This window comes from Cordyceps fumosorosea (assembly GCF_001636725.1).
Source record: "Cordyceps fumosorosea ARSEF 2679 chromosome Unknown scaffold_49, whole genome shotgun sequence".
Lineage (NCBI taxonomy): Eukaryota > Fungi > Ascomycota > Sordariomycetes > Hypocreales > Cordycipitaceae > Cordyceps > Cordyceps fumosorosea.
This window is the reverse complement of record NW_017387349.1, coordinates 86,747-108,554: the sequence shown is the minus strand read 5'-3', so window position 1 is coordinate 108,554 and position 21,808 is coordinate 86,747. Positions and strand designations below refer to the sequence as shown.

At 50.6% G+C, this 21,808-nt stretch overlaps 6 protein-coding genes across 6 annotated transcripts; 2 read left to right on the top strand and 4 right to left on the bottom strand.

Annotated features, from left to right (window-relative positions):
- Positions 1–5,427: 5,427 nt before the first annotated feature.
- Positions 5,428–5,940, top strand: ISF_09444 (hypothetical protein; the record flags this gene model as incomplete). The annotated part of the gene is made up of 3 exons (XM_018853046.1): positions 5,428–5,633; positions 5,688–5,744; positions 5,802–5,940. 3 exons carry the CDS (start codon positions 5,428–5,430, stop codon positions 5,938–5,940), a joined length of 402 nt encoding a protein of 133 aa, XP_018699790.1.
- Positions 5,941–6,134: 194 nt separating this feature from the next.
- On the bottom strand, positions 6,135–10,610 carry ISF_09443 (cytochrome P450 3A17; the record flags this gene model as incomplete). The annotated part of the gene is made up of 8 exons (XM_018853045.1): positions 6,135–6,467; positions 6,505–6,799; positions 6,860–7,909; positions 8,094–8,332; positions 8,587–8,593; positions 8,945–9,288; positions 9,337–10,446; positions 10,503–10,610. The coding sequence occupies 8 exons, from the start codon at positions 10,608–10,610 to the stop codon at positions 6,135–6,137; spliced, it is 3,486 nt and encodes a 1,161-aa protein (XP_018699789.1).
- A 1,392-nt stretch (positions 10,611–12,002) lies between these two features.
- ISF_09442 (ABC-type Fe3+ transport system) lies at positions 12,003–13,321 on the bottom strand (the record flags this gene model as incomplete). Its single annotated transcript, XM_018853044.1, has 3 exons — positions 12,003–12,093; positions 12,159–12,641; positions 12,699–13,321. The coding sequence occupies 3 exons, from the start codon at positions 13,319–13,321 to the stop codon at positions 12,003–12,005; spliced, it is 1,197 nt and encodes a 398-aa protein (XP_018699788.1).
- Positions 13,322–14,963: 1,642 nt separating this feature from the next.
- Positions 14,964–17,097, bottom strand: ISF_09441 (siderophore iron transporter mirA; the record flags this gene model as incomplete). Its single annotated transcript, XM_018853043.1, has 6 exons — positions 14,964–15,288; positions 15,354–15,683; positions 15,734–16,431; positions 16,497–16,592; positions 16,655–16,820; positions 16,883–17,097. 6 exons carry the CDS (start codon positions 17,095–17,097, stop codon positions 14,964–14,966), a joined length of 1,830 nt encoding a protein of 609 aa, XP_018699787.1.
- A 1,375-nt stretch (positions 17,098–18,472) lies between these two features.
- Positions 18,473–19,426, bottom strand: ISF_09440 (protein ycaC; the record flags this gene model as incomplete). The annotated part of the gene is made up of 5 exons (XM_018853042.1): positions 18,473–18,762; positions 18,824–18,988; positions 19,071–19,218; positions 19,266–19,300; positions 19,360–19,426. 5 exons carry the CDS (start codon positions 19,424–19,426, stop codon positions 18,473–18,475), a joined length of 705 nt encoding a protein of 234 aa, XP_018699786.1.
- A 1,302-nt stretch (positions 19,427–20,728) lies between these two features.
- On the top strand, positions 20,729–21,535 carry ISF_09439 (Protein kinase-like domain protein; the record flags this gene model as incomplete). The annotated part of the gene is made up of 1 exon (XM_018853041.1): positions 20,729–21,535. The coding sequence occupies one exon, from the start codon at positions 20,729–20,731 to the stop codon at positions 21,533–21,535; it is 807 nt and encodes a 268-aa protein (XP_018699785.1).
- Positions 21,536–21,808: the final 273 nt, after the last annotated feature.

The following is a 21,808-nucleotide window of genomic DNA, read 5'->3' as shown; positions in this document are numbered from 1 at the left end:
ATATTCTTAATACACTTTAAGAGTAGTTTATTAAAGAAATATATAAATACTTATTATATAGATATTAGGGTATAAGGGGTATAAAGAAAACGATTAATAGATTAAGAAGATTATATAACTTCCTAAAAAGTAGAAAAATAGTATAGAAGATTATTAAGAACTATAATACTTATAATAAAGCTAAAGTAGTATAATATACACTCTATAGAGAATTATAATTAATACTACTATTAGAAAGAGTATAGTAAATAATTACTATAGACTTTATTATTAAATTATTAAAATCTAAAGAACCTATAATAAGAGTATACTATAATAGTATCCTAGTTATTATTAATAAATTAATAAAATATACCTATTATATCCTATATATAGAGTTAAGTAATATAAAGGATCTAGTATATATATTCTTTAAGATAATTATTATATAATATAGGTTACTTATAAAGCTAATAATAATAGATTAAGATAAGCTCTTTATATTAAACTTCTAGAAATGTCTTATAGAAATTATAAAAGTTAAGTAAAACCTTTTAATAGTATTCTACTTATAAATAGATAGATAAACTAAAATCTAGAATTAAATACTTAAATAGTACTTATAAAGTTATATAAACTACTAATAAAATAACTAAGTAGAATAGTTACTACTTATATAATAGACTATAAATAGCTTAGAAAATAAAAATATAAAAATATTACCTTTTAAAGTAAATTATAAATATAACCCTATAATTAAAATATATATAATATAGAATATAAACACACTAGTAGCTATAGTATATATAGTAATAATTATAGAAATATAAAAACACTTATAAGTAGAATAGATATTTTTATAGAATTAAATAAAATATTATATAGATAAAAAGAGATTACTAGTATTAATCCTAAAAAGGGGAGATAAAGTTTATTTTATTTATAAAAACATTAAAATAAAATAACTTAATAATAAACTTAACTAGAAGAAAATTAAACTATTCCTTATTAAATAAAAACTATTAAAAGTTAATTATAAACTATTATTATTAGAAGGGATAAAAATATATTCTATATTTTATATATTATTACTAAAGAAAGTACTACTAGAGAAAGTACTAAATAATATAATACTTACTATAGATATTACTATTAAAGATATAAATAAATATAAAGTAGAGAAAATACTTAAAGTATAAAGAATTAAAAAGAATTATTATTATTTTATTAAATAGAAAGGATACTTAAGCTCTAAAAATATATAAGAACCACTTAAGAACCTATCTAATTACTTAAAACTACTTAGTTAGTTTTACTTTAAAGAAAAATAGTCTAGTTAATCCTATAAGGACTATTAAGACTATTAAAGGACTCTATACTAAACTTAGCCTTAAAGGAATAAACTAAAGAAGGATCTAACTCCTTAGATAAAGTAAGAAAGGTACTTATAGTCTTTTAAAGCTATTCTACTTCCTCCTATTCTATACACTCTAACTCCTTAATATTATTAATACTATATATAATAGTATATATTATTTTCTTAAACTATAATTTCTTTTATTTTTAAAGACACTTAGTCTTAGTATTTATTATATAATATTCCTTTTTAGTTATTTTAAACTCTTACTTAAAGTGTATATAGTAATTAGTTATTTAATAAAGCTAGACTAATAAAATACCTTATATATTATAGTAGAATTAATAATCTATTATACACTAAGTATAGTAAAAGGAGTTAGAGGATAATAGTTAGTAAAAAGTAGTACCCTTCTTCTAGTAGTAAGAGTAAGGACCCTTTTCTATAGCCTAAGGATTAGAAAGGATAGAGTATAATAAAGCCTTATACTACTTAGACTTTTAAGAATATAATTTTAATCTCTACTTAATAATATAATTAGTAAATATAATAGACTATAATAATATAAGAGGGAAAACTACCTACTACTTAGGTGGCCTATTTTAATAGCCTTAAGGATAAGACTACTAGGGGAGGAGTATTATATTATAAATACTATAAAACGTATAGGTAGGGCTAAGAGAGGTAGGTAAAGGCTTATTATACTAGCTACTAAAAGGATAGGAGATTATATAATTTATATAATAGGAGATTATATAACCTCCTTAGGATTAAGCTATTAAGTTATTAAACTAAGTATAGGATCTAAGGGATTAAAGGTTAAGCCTTCTAATCTAGAGTTATAATAGAGGGATAAATAGGTACTTAAAATGGATATATAAGGAAGGGGATTTCTAGTAGATAGCTAGACTAGATCTCTACTAATTAATCTAAGTAATAGTTCTACTATTAGGAGATATCTCCTAATATAACTTACACTATAATAACTACTTATATACACTTATATATTTAAACTAACTCTCTATCTAAGAAATAGACTAACTATAGATTAGGATTAAACTATTATTATAAGTAGGTAAACTAGGACTAGTCTATAAGTACCCTATAGTAGAAATTATAGTCTAAGTAGTATAAAGAGGAAAGAAGACTCTTTTATTATAAATACACTAAAGTACTATAGTGTAACGGTGGCTCTTCTCTAATCCACAGTAAATCTGTTTCTTAGGAAGTGAGTCAGGTTGAATGCACCACAGGTGCAGATGAGCAGTATCGTAGCTTGAGTCACGTTTAGGAGATTACTCCCAATAGTAGAACTATTGCTTAGATTGATCAGTAGAGATCTAGCTGTCTATCTAGGAAATCCCCTTCCTTATATATCCATCTATCCTCTACTGTACTCTTGGATCATACTGATCCCATCTGATCCTCACTCAGGCTGGATCAGACTGAGCCCGTCCGACGAGTCCACTTGGATCAGTTCGATCCCTCCTGATCCAATCACGTGATCTCGTGTCCTTGTACCTTCGTACCCTAGGGAGCCTCACAGCTCCCTCAGGTGTCACAGGCTTCCCTGCGGCTGCATAACGGGCCGCTCCTTCCGTCTTCCTATTCGTTTGTCACATATAGATAAGGGGTAGGGCGGTCTAGTAAGTAACTATAGAGTGCTTAGAGAGGTATAAGAATAAAAAAACTAATTATATAACTAAATTAGTAAGGATTATAATAATCTAGTACTAATCTAGAATTATTAGACTTATAAATAAACTATAATAATTTAAGTATTATAGTAAAAAGAGAGAATAAGTATATAAAAAAAAGGATTTCTAGTAGATAGCTAGATTAAATCTTTACTAATTAATCTAAATAATAGTTCTACTATTAAGAGATATTTTCTAATATAATTTATATAATAATAACTATTTATTAATACTCTATATATTTAAACTAACTCTCTTCTTAAAAAATAAACTAACTATAGATTAGAATTAAACTACTATTATACTTATCTACTAAGACCTTCTTAAAGAGCTTTCTTATTATATTAAATAAGGTTATTAGTTACTATCCCTTTATACTATATAATTCTATAGGGGTCTTCTCTACTTTTTAGAGTACTACTATAACCCCTACCTAGTACTAGACTAAGAAGTACCTAGTCTCTAAGTAAGTAGTTTATATTTTTATAATAGTCTTAATATAGAGTAGACTAAAGGTTTTTAAGAATCTATATAATAGTCTATTAGGCCTTAGAGTATTCTAGGAGGTATAGTCTTAGAGGGTAGTTTAGACTTCTTCCTCTATAATAGGTTTAAGTATGGCCTACTTATTCTATAGGCTAGGCGTAAAGTAGAGTTTGTTTAGTAGTTATACCCCTCCTAGTAGGGCGGGGGGGGGGAGGGGGGGGAAGAACTTTATAATAGTACCTCTACCTTCTCTTCTCTAAGAGTCACTAAGAGAGCACTAGTATAGTCTAGTAGTAGAACCACCCTAGGCGGCGCGCCCCTCTAGTTATATACTACTTTACCCACCTAAATTTCCTCTACACTCTAACTAGAGTATACCTACCTTATTTAAGGTGATTACACTAGCTCTATCTCCTTAATCCGGCTATAGTTCGGTCCTAGCGCGCGGCTGAAGCTCTTGCGGCTGCCCAGTCTGTTTCGTAGTTCGTCCACATTACTGTCTACCAAATCCTACCGCGCTTCCCTAACCGTCCCATCCACCTCCTTACTCCACCACGTGCTACTATAAGGATGTTATATATTTAAATAGTAAACCTACCTACTTACTTATACACTATTACGTATCTAGCTCCACACGAGGGGTGAACTGAGTTTTAGCCGCAACTCACCTATAGGCTGCTAAAACTGATCGCTGGTTTGGTCTGTTTAGTCTACGCTAAACAGATTTTCTGGGCGGGGATCCCCGCAGATCACACGGCCCTCACTGCCAAGACAGACAGCCTCCGCCTCGGATCGTAGCTGTGCTGAATAGGTGTCGTCGTTGAGCCGCAGAGCCATAGATTCCCATGCTTGCTTCTGCATGTGCGACTCCAGAGCCTCTTCGCCGTTTGCTCTGTGCTTCGCCCCAGGAGGACGAGTTTGAATGAGAGGGGCCCAAATCGCCCTCTAATACGAAGGAAGCCTACTTGCCCATGTAAGACACCCGGGCTGCGCTCCTCGCCCACACCGTTTCGTCGCATCTCCCGCCCTTGCCATGACCGGATCAAGGCAGTGCATCCGCCTCACACTTTTGCTTCTTTGAGTGCTACGTTGTCGAGCGGCAGGCAAAGACATGTGGCCTGCCACCTCTGGTAGTATTCAGCAGTAATAGTAACCTGTTGTTGTTATAGTCTCCGCGTCGTCCGTTCTTCCTTCCAAGTTATAGTACAAGCCCTCTCGCGTAAGCTTGCATTCGCCTTGGATGAGTTTGCAGGACAAAACTGTCGAGTGGCGTTTTTTCTTGCGTCTCACCAGGTGGTTAAGCCATCAATACCCTTATTAGGTACCACATTCAATTCACTCCCCCTTAGTAGTTAAAAATGCCAAAGTAGCATCGGCTCGTTGTCTCAATGCAAGCCGCCGTATTTCACGTCTTGTCTCTTGTCAGCTAGGTTGAAGGTGACGGATCGGGCCCGGGAGCTGCATCTGCATCTGCATGTCTCGGGTATTTGCAGCACTGAATACGCCTCGCTCTACAAATGTGCCAGAGGCAGCACTAGTGGGAGGATAGTTGTTCTTGTAACCCCCGTCATCGTTGCTATGAAACTCTATCTACGACAGTTGTGTAGTAGTTTGGTCACGCGGCGGCATTTGACCTTGCCAAGGTTCAAGGCTGCCTACAATTCTACCTGCAAAGCAGCATGAACCGTCAAATCTAGAGGAGGAATGTAGGCTCGAAACAAGGTCTCAGTCATGGCGCACGGCGTTGAGACATTGGTCTCCAGCTCCCTTGGTGCAGGTTCCTTCGTACATTAAAGACCACGATTAACAATCCAACTGCCCCTTAATATCCTGCGTCCCGGCCTGATCTCTCGCGATCCCTCACCACTGCCACCGTCATTCCTCATTCACAGATTATACATCGCCACGATGCACATCTCCAACGCAATTGCCCTCATCGTGGGATCTTTGTCCTTGGTCGCTGCCGCCGACGACAACGTCAGGGTAGGAAGGACGGCACTGCCTCAGCTGACCAGCACTGATACTAAGCAGGGCATCCTTTACACCGAAGAGAACGGCGGCGGAATCTCGTTCAAGATCCGATCATCAAACTGCATCCGACTTCGGAAGCCTTTGTGAGTAATCTGATCCGCGAACCCTATGGATGGGTTGATCTGACATTCTGCCAGGACCGGCGCCGTCCGCTCCATTTCCGTCACCTTATTCCAGGAATGCACCCTCTACTAGTAAGCCTTCGCCTGCCTGCATTGGTAGAAAGATTTAGTAGTAATGTTTTCGCTTAGCGACCGTCAATGCGATAGTGGCGTGAAGCACGTCGACTTCTACAACGACGAGAATAAAATCCAGGATCCGGCCGTCGAGGCGGTTCGATGCGCTGATGTTGACGCCAACTGCGCTGCAGCGCGCGACCAAGAGCTCTAGATTTAGACTTGGTGGGAGGCAAGCGGGAAGGGAAACGAGCGAGCAAATAAATAATAGATGAGACGTCAAGCCACTCCACTGGTGAACCAAGCAAAAGAGCTTTGATGCAATAATCAAGCAAGTTTCTCTCGCAGTCGCCCTCCTTTGCTACGGCGCAGCATTGAGGATGACTCCTTATCCCAAATGGAAGTCGCTCATCGATTTCTCTGGTATTCACACGATTCGATAAAGGTAGATATCGGAATGAGAGAGCGGTGACCGATAGTCTGGAAGTAGGCATGCGTAGGGTCAGCAAGCCATGCTTCGGCAATGTGCCAGGCGAGCGTGCAGTTCTCGTGACAGTGCCTCGTCAGCCCTGCCTTGAGCAGAACGTCAGGATCCATGTCGCGCGTGACGTGATCCCAAAGCTCCCTCCATCTTGAAATCGCGCGCAGAATAGAGGAGTGTGCCCCTTGCAGGACAAGCATCTGGCATGCAGACACGGTCAACGCCGTCATAGCTGTGCCGGCTTCATCAGAACCATTGTGCTGAAGAAGGGAAGGGCTAAGTCATACCGTAACTCACTGCACTGAGAGACTCCAGGGTCAGGTTCAGATGACTCGTCTGCGCGTCGACGGACCAGCGATCAGCCACGAGCGCAGCGATGAGCACTGAGATGGACGTATATGGCGTCGCGGCCGATGCGCGGCGGGCCTGATCGACGGCTTCATTGGCGACCATCCACGCGGCAGCGTTCGGGGCTTCCCAGATCTCGCGATGACAGGGAAGGCTGCACCTCATCTCGGCGACTGACAAGCCCGGCGGGCAGTAGAACATGCGCGCCTGGTTCCAATCGATCACCGCTGTCAAGGTGGCGATGCTAGACATTCATCACAATCAGCCAGGGTTCCGTATCCCGCAAGCCACCGTTGGAACTCACCGAGCAGCGGTCTCGCCAAGAATAAATTGGTGCCAGTCCAAGGTCGGCTTGCTGATCGCCGTGGTCAGCTGGAACCGGCGAATCGAGAATATTAGCGTCGGCAGCCTCTTCAAGCGCGCCCGTTCGCGGAGTGACCAGTCGTTGTGGTTCATCATCAGGTTGGTCATGGCGACTGCGGCCTGGATGGTCTGAAGCTGCGACAGGGTGAGTTGGTGCGCCGCGCCGTCGTTGAACGACTCGACCTCGCGGAAGATGTACTCTTCGGCGAGACCTGTGAGCGATTTGGCTTGGATGGTGTGTTGGGAGGCAGCACAGCGCGAGGCACCGAATACCACGACGGCGAGGATCAGAAAGGCCGAGGTGTCCGGCACGCCAAAGGTCGCGCAGTGCACCAGCGGAAAGTGCACGTGCGTCAGGCGAAAGAAGGCAGCTGCGAAGAACCTGATCTTGTCCGCGCAGAAGACCTCGGCGACTTCGTCAATGTCATGGGGTCCGCTGAACGTCGTGTCGCCGATCAGCAGCTGGTCGTGTAGCGTCCGCAGGCCAGCTACGATCGAGACTGCCTTGGCGGCCAGGACCTCGTAGCCCGCATCCGTCAACGCGGGGATCGGAGACGAGGCAGATAGGGACAACGCGGTAAAATCCTCGTGCGGTACGAGGGCGCTAATGGCCTGGTCGAGGATGGCGGTGTGGTACGGGGGTAGCAGTGCGAGGACGTCGCTGATGTCCTGCGGCGACGGGCCGGGGCGCGCGTCCGGGGCTTCAGCGGAGTCGGGGACGCTTTCGTTGAACGAGCCGTCGTTGTTGGCGACGTTGAGGTAGTGCTGCATGGTGACGGCGTGAGGATTGCAGATTTGCCGCAGAAACGGCATCCCCTGGTGTATGACGGCGTCGCGTTCCGCGTCGGACACGCGTGTAGATGGCGAACTCCCTGCGATCGAACCGGGTACCGCTTTATCAGTTGCTGAATCATGGTTCAGGTTCGCCGTAGCTGCAGCGTCCACGGCGTCCTTCCTTGGGCATGCTAAGCAGTGCTTCTTGCAGACATCGCTGTTGTCTGGTCAGTGACACGACTCTTGAACGGGAGAAAAGCTCGGCGTTGTTTCTCGAAACCTTCTAGAGAACTCTTTCCCACAGAAACAACACTTGAACCTATTGGGACTTGAATCTGGTTTCCGGCATGAGCCTGGGACAGATGACCGCGTCTGCAGAGGCGGGCGTTTGCTGAGCTTACGTGTAGCTTCGTGTCTTCGCAGGTGGGAGCTTCGCTGGTACTGCCGCCCGCATGTGGCGCAGACGTGGTATCTCGGGGTCGAGGAAGACATTATTTTTACTTGTTTTCAAAGGTAGCGAAAAGTAGTAATGTGAACGGAATCGGTAAGCATCGATCGATCGTCGTGCAGTCGAGGAAGAGGCACTCTGCAGCCGCAAACTGGCGTTGACGCTGGTGAGCAGCCGGCTGACTGTACCAGGCTGGTACACAACACATAGGACGATGGATGCGCCCCAAGGTAGTGTCTGGCGGTAATGAAACCGATGTCAGTTTACTTGGTGGGCTTTGATTGAGGGAGTAGAGGGGTCAAATCACAGCCCTGAATCGAGAAAGGCGCTAGGTTGGTGGGAAGGGGGGGGGGGTTGTTGTTGGAGGACCGGCATCGAGGCCGTCGCCGCCCACGATCCGGGGTGGCAGACCCAAGTACCCGGTCATGTCAAAGTATTTCGCTGACATTTAGCCTATTATAAGTTAGGAGAGTACATGTGTTTCACGTCTAAACGCTACAGTATAGTAACTAGATAGATGTGCTTTATTTTCTGCATGTGTAGCGTCATCAGTGGCGAGATCCTCGTTGAGACAGTCGCTCAAGTCCATTGGGTTTTGTTTTGAGGAACCAAATCCAGCGTATGCAACAACGGTTCGACTCGAGTAAGTGCTTGAGCAAGGAACAGCGTACTCGGGTTCTTTCAACAACTTTTTGATCCTTTCACAATAGCATTCTCTTTCTGCATGAGCAGAACAACATCATTTCTGATTTCATGTAGGGTAGCATCCGGTACGGCTAGGTGATGCATCCTAGCACCACTTACCTCGCGCTTGCCCGCGACTTGACCCGGACATTCAAGGGAATCTTCTCCCACAGCCCAAACATGCGCTGCTTCGACTGCCAGTCGGCCTGGCCCTCGATCGTAACCTCGAACCTGCGCAGCATCCGCGCGGCGAGCAGGCGCATCTCCGCGTAGGCCAGGTTCTTGCCGATGCAGTCGCGCGGGCCGTGGCTGAAGGGCTTGAAGACGGCCCTGTTGTCGTCGGCGAAGCGCGCCTCGTACCGCGGGTGCGATACCGGCAGCCACCGTTCTGGCAGGAACTGCTCCGGCAGGTGGAAGTTTTCCGGGTTGCGGAACGTGGCCCACTGATGTACCGAAATCAGGGTCTGCACAAGTCAGCCAAGGTCCAAAACAGGCAAGAAGGAAAACTTTACATCCTTCGGAATGTAGTATCCGCCAACCTCGGCGCCGGGGGACACTCGCGGCGGCGTCACAGTAACAGGTGGGTAGAGACGCAGCGTCTCTTCCAGCGCAGCGTGGAGGTACTCCAGCCTGGCGGTGCTGCGCATGTCAATATCTGCCTCGTCCGGGTACGCCTCCAGGATCTCTGCGACGATCAAGTCCTTCTTCTCCGGGTTCTGCGCCAGGAAGAAGAAGAAGCCAGCCAGCGCCGTGGCCGTCGTCTCGCTGCCCGCGATGACCAGGATCGGCGACGTCGACAGGATCTCCTCCTCGTCCATCGCCGCCTCGCCCGCCCTCGTCTTGCGCAGCATGTACGTCATGAAGTCGCTTCTGCCCGCCGGCCCTTCCACGCCCAGCCGCATCCGCGCCGCCGACTTGTCCCGCGCCGTGTGCCGGTTGTGCTCCGCCACCTTGAAGTCCCCCGTCAGGCCGAGACGCGCCGCGACGAAGCCCAGGGACGGGTAGTGCCGCAGGAAGCGCCGGAGCGCGTTGCCGCGGATCCCTTGGAAGATGGACAGCACCCACGGGTGGTACGCGCTACCGGCCAGGCTGCCGAAGGAGTCGCTGAAGGCCAGGTCCCCGATGATGTCAAAGGTGGTAAAGTTGAGCCACGGGATGATGTCAAACTCCTCGCCCTCGAGCGTGCGCAGGCGGTCGAGGAGAAGGTCGACGTACTGCGTGACGGTGGCCTCCTGCTCGGCGAGGGCGCCGGCGCTGAAGGCGTGGGCCAGCTGGCGGCGGATGCGACGGTGGCGTTCGCGCGGCGCGCCGATCAGGCTGGTGGTGTCGCCGGGGAAGTACTGCTCGAAGGGCTTGCCGAACTCGGGCCGGGAGCCGGTGGAGTGGGCGAAGACGGCGGACCAGCCAAGGGAGCCGTCGAGGGCGACCTGGTCCGGGCCGACGCGCACGACGGGTCCGTACTTGCGGTGCATGGCCTCAATGGTCCGGGGAGCGGAGGCGGCGACGTTGGTCTGCCACAGGAAGGGGAACCACGAGGCGGCGTGCAGCTTCGGGCCGGGGACCTTGGAGAGGGGGTGGAGGGTGAGGCGGTAGAGGACGATGTAGGCATGGTAGATGATGGACTTGTGAAGTGTAAGCTCATGATTCTGTGTAGGTGAGATTGAGGTCGTTTACATACTAAAGCGATTAGACCGGCAATGGGCCGCCACAGCAAAGAGTACAATGGCTGGTGTTGTGGCAGCTCATAGGAAAGGGAATCAAGTGGCAAGTGCTGCGAAGAAGACATGGTGATGGTACGCGCACAGTAGTAGGTAGAAAAGGTGAGATGATTCTTCCATGCTACTAGTACTACAGAAAGGGCCACTTGAACCAATCTATATATTTTCATGTGCCTCCTCGGCTACGCGGACGTGACAAGTCGCAAGTCATGAGGCAGCTGGTGCTAGACGATGAATGCCCGCGGAGGCACTTGACGTAGGTGACACTGTAAATGGAGCAGGATGCACAACAGGCCAGGATCCCGTTGATCCAAGCCAACTACTGCAGTTGGAAAGTAATAATTAACAAGTAAATAAAACGCCGGTCCGCGGAGTGACGGGTTCATAGCTCCAATGTAACCCTACCAACTACAAAGAATCCCGCGGCGATTCCCCCACGCGGTACATCGGAGTGGCGGTCACCCGCTGTGGATTTGTACGCGGGTTTGCGGGGGAGATTTGACATGAAATCAAGAGCAATGGATTGAGACGGTGTTACCAGCCGTTGACGGACTTTTCTGCATGTAAGCTGCAGATTTGCGAGCAAAAGGCCGTACCTTGGTGTTACGGGGCGGCCATGACTTGACCCCGGGATACGAGCCAGCCAGCGACGGGTGCGATCGAATAGGAGAACACATAACATGTGAGCAGTATGATGATGGTGAAAATGAATACTTGAACTCGACGTAACAGTGTCTTGCTCGGGAGCGCAGGATGTCTTCGGTACCATCTGAGTCAATCTCTACAATAATAGCATCGATGCACGCTTGCGTCGTCGTAAAGCGTCCGAGACACGCAGCGCATATGCCAGCCAAGGAGGGCGTCCTGCTTGGTGGCACTCGAAAAGTGACCTTGCAAGATACACTATAGCATTTCTAGCCAGGAGTTTCGTCCTCGTAAGAAACATCCAGTTTTATTCGTCTGACTGAGTCATGGGCTACCCTGCGGCTCCAATCACCGGACGCGTCGGACGTTGGAGGGTGGACCTCGAATTGGAGACGGGACGGGGTCCAAATCTCCGTAATAATAAAAGGCAAAACAGGTAGGAATACCTGCGCCGCTGTTATGCATAATGCGCAGCGTCATGTCGGCAATCTGGCCGGGGCTGGTCTCGACTCGTAAGCGACCGTCATTGCCGTCACTAATAGACCCCCACGCTGGGAAACGGCCTTTGCCTTCACTTGCCTGGGAAAAAGCAAACAAGGCAGGTGCTTGACATTCCGGCACTGATTTATATAGTAATTTTGTAAAAGTAGGAAGAACTTGGATGAATTGCTATAGTCTCGATGGCACCTCCAGCCGATCGCGGGAAGCCCCGAAAGTCTAATTGGACAATACTCACCCAGTTCCTGTACAACCGAACAGCTGACTGCTGCAATGAACCTTGACCATTTCCACCACGGTGGAAGCACCAGTCCCGCTCAGAGCATGGCGCGCTTAGCAGACTTGGGACGGCAGGCCTTGGTGTTGTTCTGCGCGGGAGCCGCCGCGTCAGCGCCCGACGGACCACCACTAGCTTTTGTGTAAGTTAGGCAATCTTTTTTTCTCCGTCCTCTTCAGTCAGGATCGTCACTTACATGTCGTCGTCACGCGGGTTCTTGCCCACCGCCGGGCCCATCTTGGCCTCATACCAGAACCGTCTGCGCTCCACCGCGCCACGGTCCTCCATGAACTTGGCAAACGCGTTGGGATCCGTGTTCTTGTTGCCCTCGAGGTCCGGGAAGCCCGCGGGGGTGGGAAAGCCCTTGAGGACCGACCAAGTGCCCATCGCCTTTTGGTACTCCTCGGAGAGGATGAAGTTGTGCAGCAGCTTGGCGCCTTCCGGGTGGGGGGCGTCCTTGAGGATGGCGGCGCGCTGCGGCCACGAGACGTACTGGCCCTTGGTCGGCTGCGAGAAGTTGAGCGCGCCGTCGGAGCCGAAGCCGCCGCCGGTGGCAAAGAAGGCGGCCTCCGGGTGGGCGTCGCTGCCGGCGATGGTGGCCGGCGTGGCGGTGCCGCGGACCCAGCGGGGCTCCTGGGCCAGGAGCTTGTCGAACCACTCCTCGCCGAAATCTTTGATGCTGCAGGGAATATTAGACCACTCACTGCCAATCAGGGTTGCGGGATAGGGGACTTACATCAGGTCAAAGGCAAAGAGGACGGCATCGTCGTCGTGGGGGTAGGTCAGGACCAGGTTCTTCTTGAACTCGGGCTTCAGCCAGTCCGGGTACTCGGCGGGCGCGGCGGCGCCGCCCAGCTTCTTGCTGTTGAAACCGTTGGACCAGAAGAAGACGTAGACGCCGTACCAGAAGGCGTCGGCGTCCTTGAACTCCGGGACGACCTTGTCGAAGCCGGCCGGCGCGTAGCTCAGCAGGGCCTCCTCCTTGGCCCAGCGCGGGTAGTCATTGAGCGTCTGCAGGATGATGCTGTCGACGAAGACGTTCTTGGCGGCCAGCTGCTCGTCCAGGCGCACGTCGTGGTACTTGGACAGGTCGACGGTGATGTTGAGCGTCATGTCGGGGAACTTCTTCTCAAACTCCTGCTTCAGGAAGTCCTGCTGGTTCTTCTCGTCGCCGCCGTGCCACACAGTAACCGTGTTGCCCTCCTTCTTGGCCGCCTGGTAGATCTCGTCGAGCGTCCGCGTCTCGACGGTGGGGGCGCGGCGGAAGAGAGGGTCGCCGAGGGCGAAGCTGGCGAGGGTGGCGACGGCGAGGCTGATAGGTAGCATCTTGGAGCGTCTCGTCTTGGTAGCGTAGGGCATTATGATGGAGGAGGGGGGTTGTTTTTCGCTCGGGTGTGTAAAAGAATGTGTCTCTCGAAACTTGCTTGTCTAGTGAATGAATGAAAACCTTGTCAGTGGTAGTGTGAGGCAAGCGAATTTGATGTCCGAGGGATGGGATTTCTGGATGAGACATCGACGGCACTAGCTTTATTTATAACTGATGAGTCCTATCAGCAGATCATTCCGAGCCGGCTCGTGGCATAACCAGCAAAAGGGCTGGTCGTCATCGTGCGCCTATTCCGGAAGGTCCAGCGGAGGCGGCGCGGGATGCCAACGTGGGAGGCCGAGATTTAGACTGGGCAGACTGGGCATAGTGGCGATCCTTCCTTTGTTGGTTTCCAACCGATCTTGGTCATGGCTTACTTGACCGGAGATGCCCTACAGCAGCTAAGATGCTTCAGGACAAGTCAGTCAGTGGCTTGCGACCCCTGGCGGAATGCCCTGTATTTTCCATCAGACCATATCCACGAAGCATAAACCTTAATTCCTCAGAGGATAGTATAATGCTTACCAATTTGCGAGACAGGCGTACCTTTCATCTCAGCATAGGCTGACGAAGGCGTGCACAGCCCGTGCTTGGCAATTGACTCGCGAGGCCAGGCTATAGGTTATGCAGTGGCCAACAGCGTATGTGCATGGCGTCACCTTGTTGGGTCTCACTATATCCGCCACGGAATTCCCGGCCTCTATGCATCTCACCAATTGTCCCTGTTTAGAAATAGAGCATGCGGATTCCAAAACAAGCACGGCAGGAACGGGGATTGACGAGCACTTTCCTGTTTCATCGCGCTCGCTATGAGCCGGGTCGGCACTACCATCCCAAGTCATTGCATTGAGCTATTATCACGGTGCCCATCATATTCACCTCATTGTTTCGGGCCCGCTGATGCGCAGCACGGGCACGGGGAAAGCGAAAGCTGTGGAGTTGCAGCTAGTCACGCTGAATAGGCGACGCACCTTCAAGGGGCTGCCGTTCTTCGTTCCTGCGTATCCATGCCAAGCACCCCAGTCGGCAGTCGTCAATCTAGGCGATATGGCTATGCTCTGCTATGTATGCTCTATACTCTAGTTATAGCTACTCTATAGAGTCTAAATCATTCCGTGGGACGACTGGCGACTCAGCCTTAAATAGTGGACCCTGCGGAAGTTGCGGAAGGATAAACTGCCCTGGAGAACGGATGAATAATATTTTTGGACATGTGAATGCAGACAAGTTACATGTTACATACTCGGCGCAGGCTGGGCGCCAAGTTTCCAGCTCGGAAGGCATGTCGAGCTCCTTGGGTTTGATGTTGAGTAGTCAACCCTACAGCCCGGACTGTAGGTCGAGGCGGAACAACGGGGCTGATAGTTTCAGCAGAGCTGACGACAACTTGGCAAAATCCATAACTATGTATATACGTATATATACATATAACAAGGCGACACTTGCCCATCCATGTCTTTACACTCCGCGTCTGTCGCGCGACAGCCTGCGCCACTGATGCGATGGAAAGCACCAGAACCCCGTTGCCCCAATCACCGTTATTGCCAGTACTTCTGAAGACTAGCTACGAGTTTGCTAAAATTCCGACCTCGAGATAAGTCTTGTCTTGCCTCACGTGTAGCATCGACGACTCTATCATTTCTCTGAGGCTCTTGTTCCACCCTCGCCTGGGGCCTCTGACTCTTCTCCTTGCTCCTTCTTCTCGTCCTCCAACGTAATACTCTTGATGAACCACATTATTACCAGGTTCGGCACGCACAAGGCCGTCGCGACAATGGCAAGTAGCATCTGGGACTCGCGGAAGCTCCGGTCGATGGCCAGGCGAACCGGGCTGCCGATCTCGTACTTCTTCGCGTTGACGATGGACTGGAAGATGCTCATTGCCTTGCCCTTGTCACTCTCCGGAAGGTACTCCACCAGCTTGTCCGGCAGGGTGTTGCGCCATATCGCCCCGGACACGCTACCCAAATCTTGTTAGAAGCACTTCTGAACTACCACGGCGAGCACCGGCTTGTTTCAACGCACCTTGTCCCCAGCGCGGCGCCCACGCTGTTACCGGCCTGGAAAAGACTCGTCGCGACGGCAACCTCCTGTTGTGACACGGCGGCCTGCACCGAGACCTGCGCGGCCGTCTGGAACAGCGCCCGTCCGATCCCCGAAATCACCTTGCAGGCGACGAACGCGGCCTCGCCGGATCTCCGGTCCCCGCCCGGGTTGACCAGGTAGATCATGACGCCCTGGCCGATGATGACCAGCGGAGGACCCATCAGCGCCCACATCCGCGACTTCCTGGTGTACTTCATGCCGAGGGCCACAAACAGTCCGCTGACCTGAAAGGCCACCCGGAGCGAGTTGCTGCATGCGCGGTTAGCCGGAGCTCCCGGAGGTCTCTCGTGTACACTCACTCTATGCGCGTCGCGTGCGCGGGCGAGTAGTGGCCGGCGACCTGCAAGTAGCTCGAGAAGAATATCGTGAACAGGCTGTACTCCATAAAGTCAAATACCTGAATCAGGCAAGCGGCGATGACGGTGCGATTGGCCATGCGCGCGGGGATGTACGGCCTCTTCGCGAACTTGACGTCCCATTCAACGAACGAGACCAAGAGCACGGCGCCGACAACGACCATGGCGATGAAGGACGCCTCCCTCCACCGGCCGGGGTTCAAGGACCCGGTCAGCGAGAGCGGGATCAGGATCAGAGACAGCCCGGCCACGAGGAGCACCAGGCCCGGCAGGTCAATCTCGGTCCACAGGAGCCGGCGCAGCCGCCCCCACGCGGACGGCGCCGCGGCCGCGGCCGGGCCTCCAGGCGGCAGCAGGCCTTGCTTCGCGGCGCGGCGCTGGAGGACCATCACGGTGCCGATGAGGGGCACGGACACGACGGGCACGACCATCGCCCAGGTGCCGTACGCCCACCTCCACCCCGTACGGGTGAGGAAGCTCTGCCCCATGAGCGAACCGAGGTAGAGCGCCGGTATGGTGGTGAGGGTCTCCGGCAGGGTGGACCAGAAGGCGCGGTCGACGAGGCTGGTCGAGTCGGCGATGAACACCTGCTGCGTGAGGCCGAATCCGGTCGAGCCTACGGCGTCGAAGAGCCCGGCTGTCTGCCAGATGGGGGCTGCGCGTCAGCGCAGGACGTTGGTCACGGAGGGGCGGGGGGAGGGCTTACAAAGTAGTTGCCGATGTTTTGGCTCGTGGCGAAGAGGATGTAGCTGAGCGTCTGGAAGAAGATGGAAAGGGCAAACATCTCGGCCCTCCCAAAGACCTAGTCAGTTCGTCAGTCGGCTCACATCCTCAACAGGTTGCGCCAGGGGGGGGGGGGGTTACGTCGCTCAGCTTTGCGATGACCGGGTATGCGATGATGCGCGTGATGTTGACGACGACGTGGGCGGCGCTCATGGCGGAGTGCTTCTTGAAGGAGCTGGTCACGTACGGCTCGACGACCATGCCCGAGTAGTCCGAGAAGGTAATGGTCAGCGTCGTGATGAAGAGACTTGTGTAGATGTGTGAGCTTCGCTGCGGGTATCCGTTGGCAGACGCGCGGGAGACTCGTACCTGGAGAAGGCGATGATCAGAGTCGTTCGCGACCATGCCTTGTTCAAAGCCAGTGCCTTGTGCACGCCTGCCTGGTATTCTTGTTCGTTGACGCTTCCCGGGTCGCATGGATTGCGGCTCGGTCCGTGATCCAGGCTCGCATTTTGGTCGCGCCCCTTCTCTCCGTCTTCTCCCGGCGCAATACGCTGCACTTCAACATGGCCCAATGACTTCATTTCGAATTCTCAGCTGTTGAGCACAGAAAACATGGGATGCTTCCTAGCAAGTGATGGGGAGAGGCCAAGTACAACGAATGTCGTGTGAAAAACTAACCAGTGCAGAGGAAACAACACATGATTGCAGCAAAGATTATATTCAATAGATCACTCGGCAATATCGGTCTTATTCACTGCTACCGAGAAATTTCTTTTTCAGCTTCTTCTAGTTATCTGGAGATTGTGGGGGCAAAGTCCCTGCAGGTCGCGTGGTGATTCGGCGCCCTGCCTTTTCGTGGCGTTCCAACGGCTTAAGCTTAATAAAAGTCGAACTTGTGGGTGACCTTTTATCAATCACATCTAATCAATCAAAGGCATGAGCTAGGTTTTTGAGCACGAACCCGGGATGACGGAAGAACCTTGACATGGGTTCAGTTGCAGAATCGCCGAGTCTCAAAGGTCAACGAAGGCAACTAAAAATTGCATTTCCTTCTGCCAGCCATCTCTGGCCATGAACACATTGATCATGGCTGACCAGGCTGAGAGGTATAGGGAAGGAGAGAGAGAGCAAGAGAGAGAGAAACTGGGGCGTTGAAGCCGCCACACCGTCGCACCCTCGCGCGGAAAATGGAGCAATATCCGCGCAAGCTGGCTCTTCTTAACCTCTTCGTATTTATCGTGTTGAGTCTTCCTAGTTAGTCTGGGCTCAAGAGCAGCAGGGTGGATCGAATCGAATCCGAAGCGAAATCACGCAGGCGTTTTCCCGCACGAAACCATCGTCGTGTTGGAGCACACGCAGGCGTAAGTGTCTCTATAGCATACAAGTGTGATTCGTACCGAGAAGAGAAGACGAATGCCATGCAGTAGTCATTTGACTCGTCCCCTTGCTCAGGGTAGTTCCTCCATCCAGTCCATCCAGTCCACCTCAGGAGCCTTGGCCGGTCTCAAGCCATGCACCCGGCCATTCTCCTCCTGCTCAGCAAAGATGTCTGACAGGAATTCCACATTAAATAAATTCAAGTGAACTAACTAAATTTTTTGACGGAAAATCCCTGCCGCGTATTGTCTGCGGCTTTTTTCTTTCCCTGAATGGTGACCAGGCCGTATTCTTGAAATGCGACTAGAAATTTACCGTATGAATAAAATTTTGGGAAAGGAAAAAAAAGAAGCGCAATAGTCTCTAGCATTCTTCTCTGTCCATCTATGAACTTTAAAGCACACCTCGCACTCCCTTTCACGTTTGCCAGCTATCGTTTCCTCTGTTGCCAATGCCTGTAGAACGCAACCGCACCCTATAGTTAGCTTCTACCAAGTTTCTCCCCCTCTTATACTGGCTGCTTCATGGCAAGTCCTAGCCACGACACTGCTGTCGCAGGCTTATAGACTGACTTGCGCCTCAGGACTGTCGGCTGCCCTTGACAGCGTCGTAAAGACGCGAGGGCATCTGGTACTGCGGGGCGTACTTGTCCGTCCAGGCCCGGAACTCCGCAGCGTTGGGCTTGGGGTTGCGCCAGTCCCGGAACAGGTCGGCCACGATGCTGAAGATGCCGACGAGCTGCACGCCCGCCTCCTGCATCCGCGCGTTGGACACGTCCCGGATCAGCGGCGACACGGTCCCGGAAGCCTCGACGTTGGCCCAGACGCTGTAGCCGGCCTCCCGGAGGGACAGTGACAGAAACGTCACGCCTAGGCGCCAGTGCCAGTTCTTCCTGGTTCTTCCTGCCAGAATGCTATGAAGCCAACTCACAGACGTCGGTGACTATTCCGGCCAGAACAATCTGCTTGCGGCCCGTGGCCTGGACGGCGGCCCGAAAGTCAGGGTTGTCCCATGCGTTGACCTCGCCGGGCCTCTTGATCAGAGTCGCGTTGGGATGCATGTCGAGGATCTCCTTTGGAAGCGGGCCGTTGGGGCCTGAGAAGTGAAGAAGCGTCAGCTCAACAAATGGAACACTTCAAGCATAGAACGGTGCCGTGCTTGGGTCGCGACTTCTTACCAGTCTCGTCAGAGGTGGTCATGATGACGGGGATGTCAAAGAGCTCCCCGATGGATGCGTGGGTGACCATGTTGTGGAAGAAGAGGCCGCCATCAAAGTCTCGAGCAAAGTCAAACAAACCAACTTGATGGTCCACGATTAGGAGCACCTGCAAACATCAGTATGCGGACCTTCTTCAGGGATGATAGTGCTCACCGTGTCATTGACGTTCAGCCGTTCAAACGGAACAGCTGTGCACACACACTCATGTCAGAACATGTTGGCACAGATTAACAGCTTATACACTTACAGCTGGCTGCGACTGGGCAGGCAATGCCCATAGCAAGAGCCGTCAGTAGCTGGGTGAAGGGCTTCATCGTGAGAAGTATTGTTGTGGTATGGGCGGGATTTTGAGGTGCTTGTTCTCTGCTCTAGCCTACATCTACTGGGGGATTCGGGCCAGTTAAATAGATTTCCAGTCAGTTGCTCAGCATGCCCGTAGACTCTGCTAAGAATTGTGATCGAGGAGATGGACATTGTAGCCTTGATCTGGACTTTGCGTGTGATTATGGCATGATTAGATTATCGTAGGGTAAGCTGAAGAGCATCCCACATCCGCAACAAAATGACGCTTGGTGAATACTCAGCTTTCGCGATGCCGTTAATCATCAATATCATAGCATGCAGCATCATTTTTATGAGCTGATAAAGTGGTGCTGCGCAACATTTTCCAGCCTTTTAGAGGCGGCCTGACATTTCTTGATTGACTACTCTAGGTCTGATTGCGGGGATAATATCATGCAGGATACAAATACTCCGCTTTATACGGTGCAGTCCTTGATTAAAAGTTCTTGGCGATGCAAGTAAGGCTTATACTATCATGACCAATGCATCACAAAAAATAGCTTCTCATACACTGCAAGCTGTTACAAGTCGGCTGAGGCGGGTTCCACCAACGAACGGTTCTGCTCACATTGAGTTGGCAGAAGTAAATTGGCCGAATAATTTTGCATCACCAAGGGCCTATCTACCTACCTTGTATATACATACAGTACTTACAGAGGCTGGCTGGGCCACCGAGAGCCAACTGGGTCGGCGCTCATCAGTGCCTTCTACTAGCCTCTGTTGAGAGCTGCACACTGAGATGCTGCAAAGAACGCAGTTTTTCGGTTCGGGAAATAATACTGACTTTCCAGCCCTGCAGAGCATTCGATATGAATTGGGCCCGATCCTTCTTGCCAGCCTCATCGTTTGACTGATATCCTGCTCGGTACATCACGTGACTCTATGGCTACCTAGAACCTCTGCTCCCAGCTGAGTTCTTCCCGTCTGCATTTTACCTCCTCACATCAGCTTCCATCGCGCGTTCTCATATCCTTTATATTATGTGCACATATACGACTGCGAACATTGTGCATGACAATTGCGTGAGAAATCCGCCGCACAAGATTGTCAAGCGTCTCCATAAACGGTGTACGGAACGGCCGAAGCCTGGCCCTCGCTGTGCTGAGGCAACATATGATCAGTCTTTGGGCATCCACTTGGATTCTCATCGACGAGGGCCGTGCAGGTTTTGCCGCGACTCGGGCACATCTGTTGGTGACGAGATATATGAAGACGTGAGCTTCTTCCAACCGCGAATTTAATGACTGCCGATGACCTAACCGTCACAAAATAGCATGACCTCCACCTCTAGGCTAGCGCATACCTGTGACCAAGGTTCGCAACTGCCTGTCGACTTCAACAAGCTCAAGTTTATTGCACATGGTACATCCGGCGTCGTCTACGCCATTGACGAACATCGCGTCTTGAAGGAGTACTACGATGCTGAGGACGGCGCTGAGGAGCGCAAGGCCCTGGACCGACTTGGCCCGCATCCCAACATCATTGCATACTACGGCAATGCGGATCAAAAATCGATCGTTCTTGAGCGCGGCATACCCTTGCTGTCGCTGAGCGGAACATCGGACATTCGGATGCAAGACCGCGAGGCCTGGATCAAAGACCTGGCCGAAGGGTTGCTGCACATTCACAAACACAATATCGTTCACGGTGACGTTGGCTGTGAAAACATGGTCCTTGTCAAAAACAGGGTAAAGATAATTGATTTTGAAGGCTGCGCGATGGATGGAAAAGACGGCACCGCAGCATACAAGTGGCACAACCGACGGGACTTGTCGGTGGACACGAAGAGCGACATCTTTGCGTATGGCTGCGTCGTCTACCAGATTCTCACAGGCAAGACGACCTTGTTCGAGCTGGCCGAGGTCGCCGATCGCGACAAGGTCGCGCGGCGCCTCTGGTCCGAGAAACGATTTCCGGACGTTCGGGGCCTGCGCTTGGACAGCGTGATGCTCGGTTGCTGGTCTGGGGAGTTGACCTCGATGGAAGACGTCGTTGCCGCACTGGACTCGGCGTCGCGTCCGCGGGGCGTATTTGGAAGGGCGGCCAGTCTTTATCGCTGGCTAGTCAGCTTTCTTACGTGAATGTACATGTGCTGCGGGCAAGCCGGTCCCCGCTCGTAGGTGTTGTCGGGCTTCGCGCTCTCCAGGTTCATGGCTAGGTGGTGCGTATACACTGACAGCTGGGATTACGGGCTTTGGGCGAAGGAGCCTCGACCCGAAGCTGTATCGGGGGACTTGAGTGAGTGATGCCGCCAGTGTAGGGAATGCAGGGTCAGATCCGGACAGGAGGCGCCGAGGCGGGCCGGCGGCTGAATCACGCACCCTTATCACACCTTCACCCTCTAAGGAGCACCT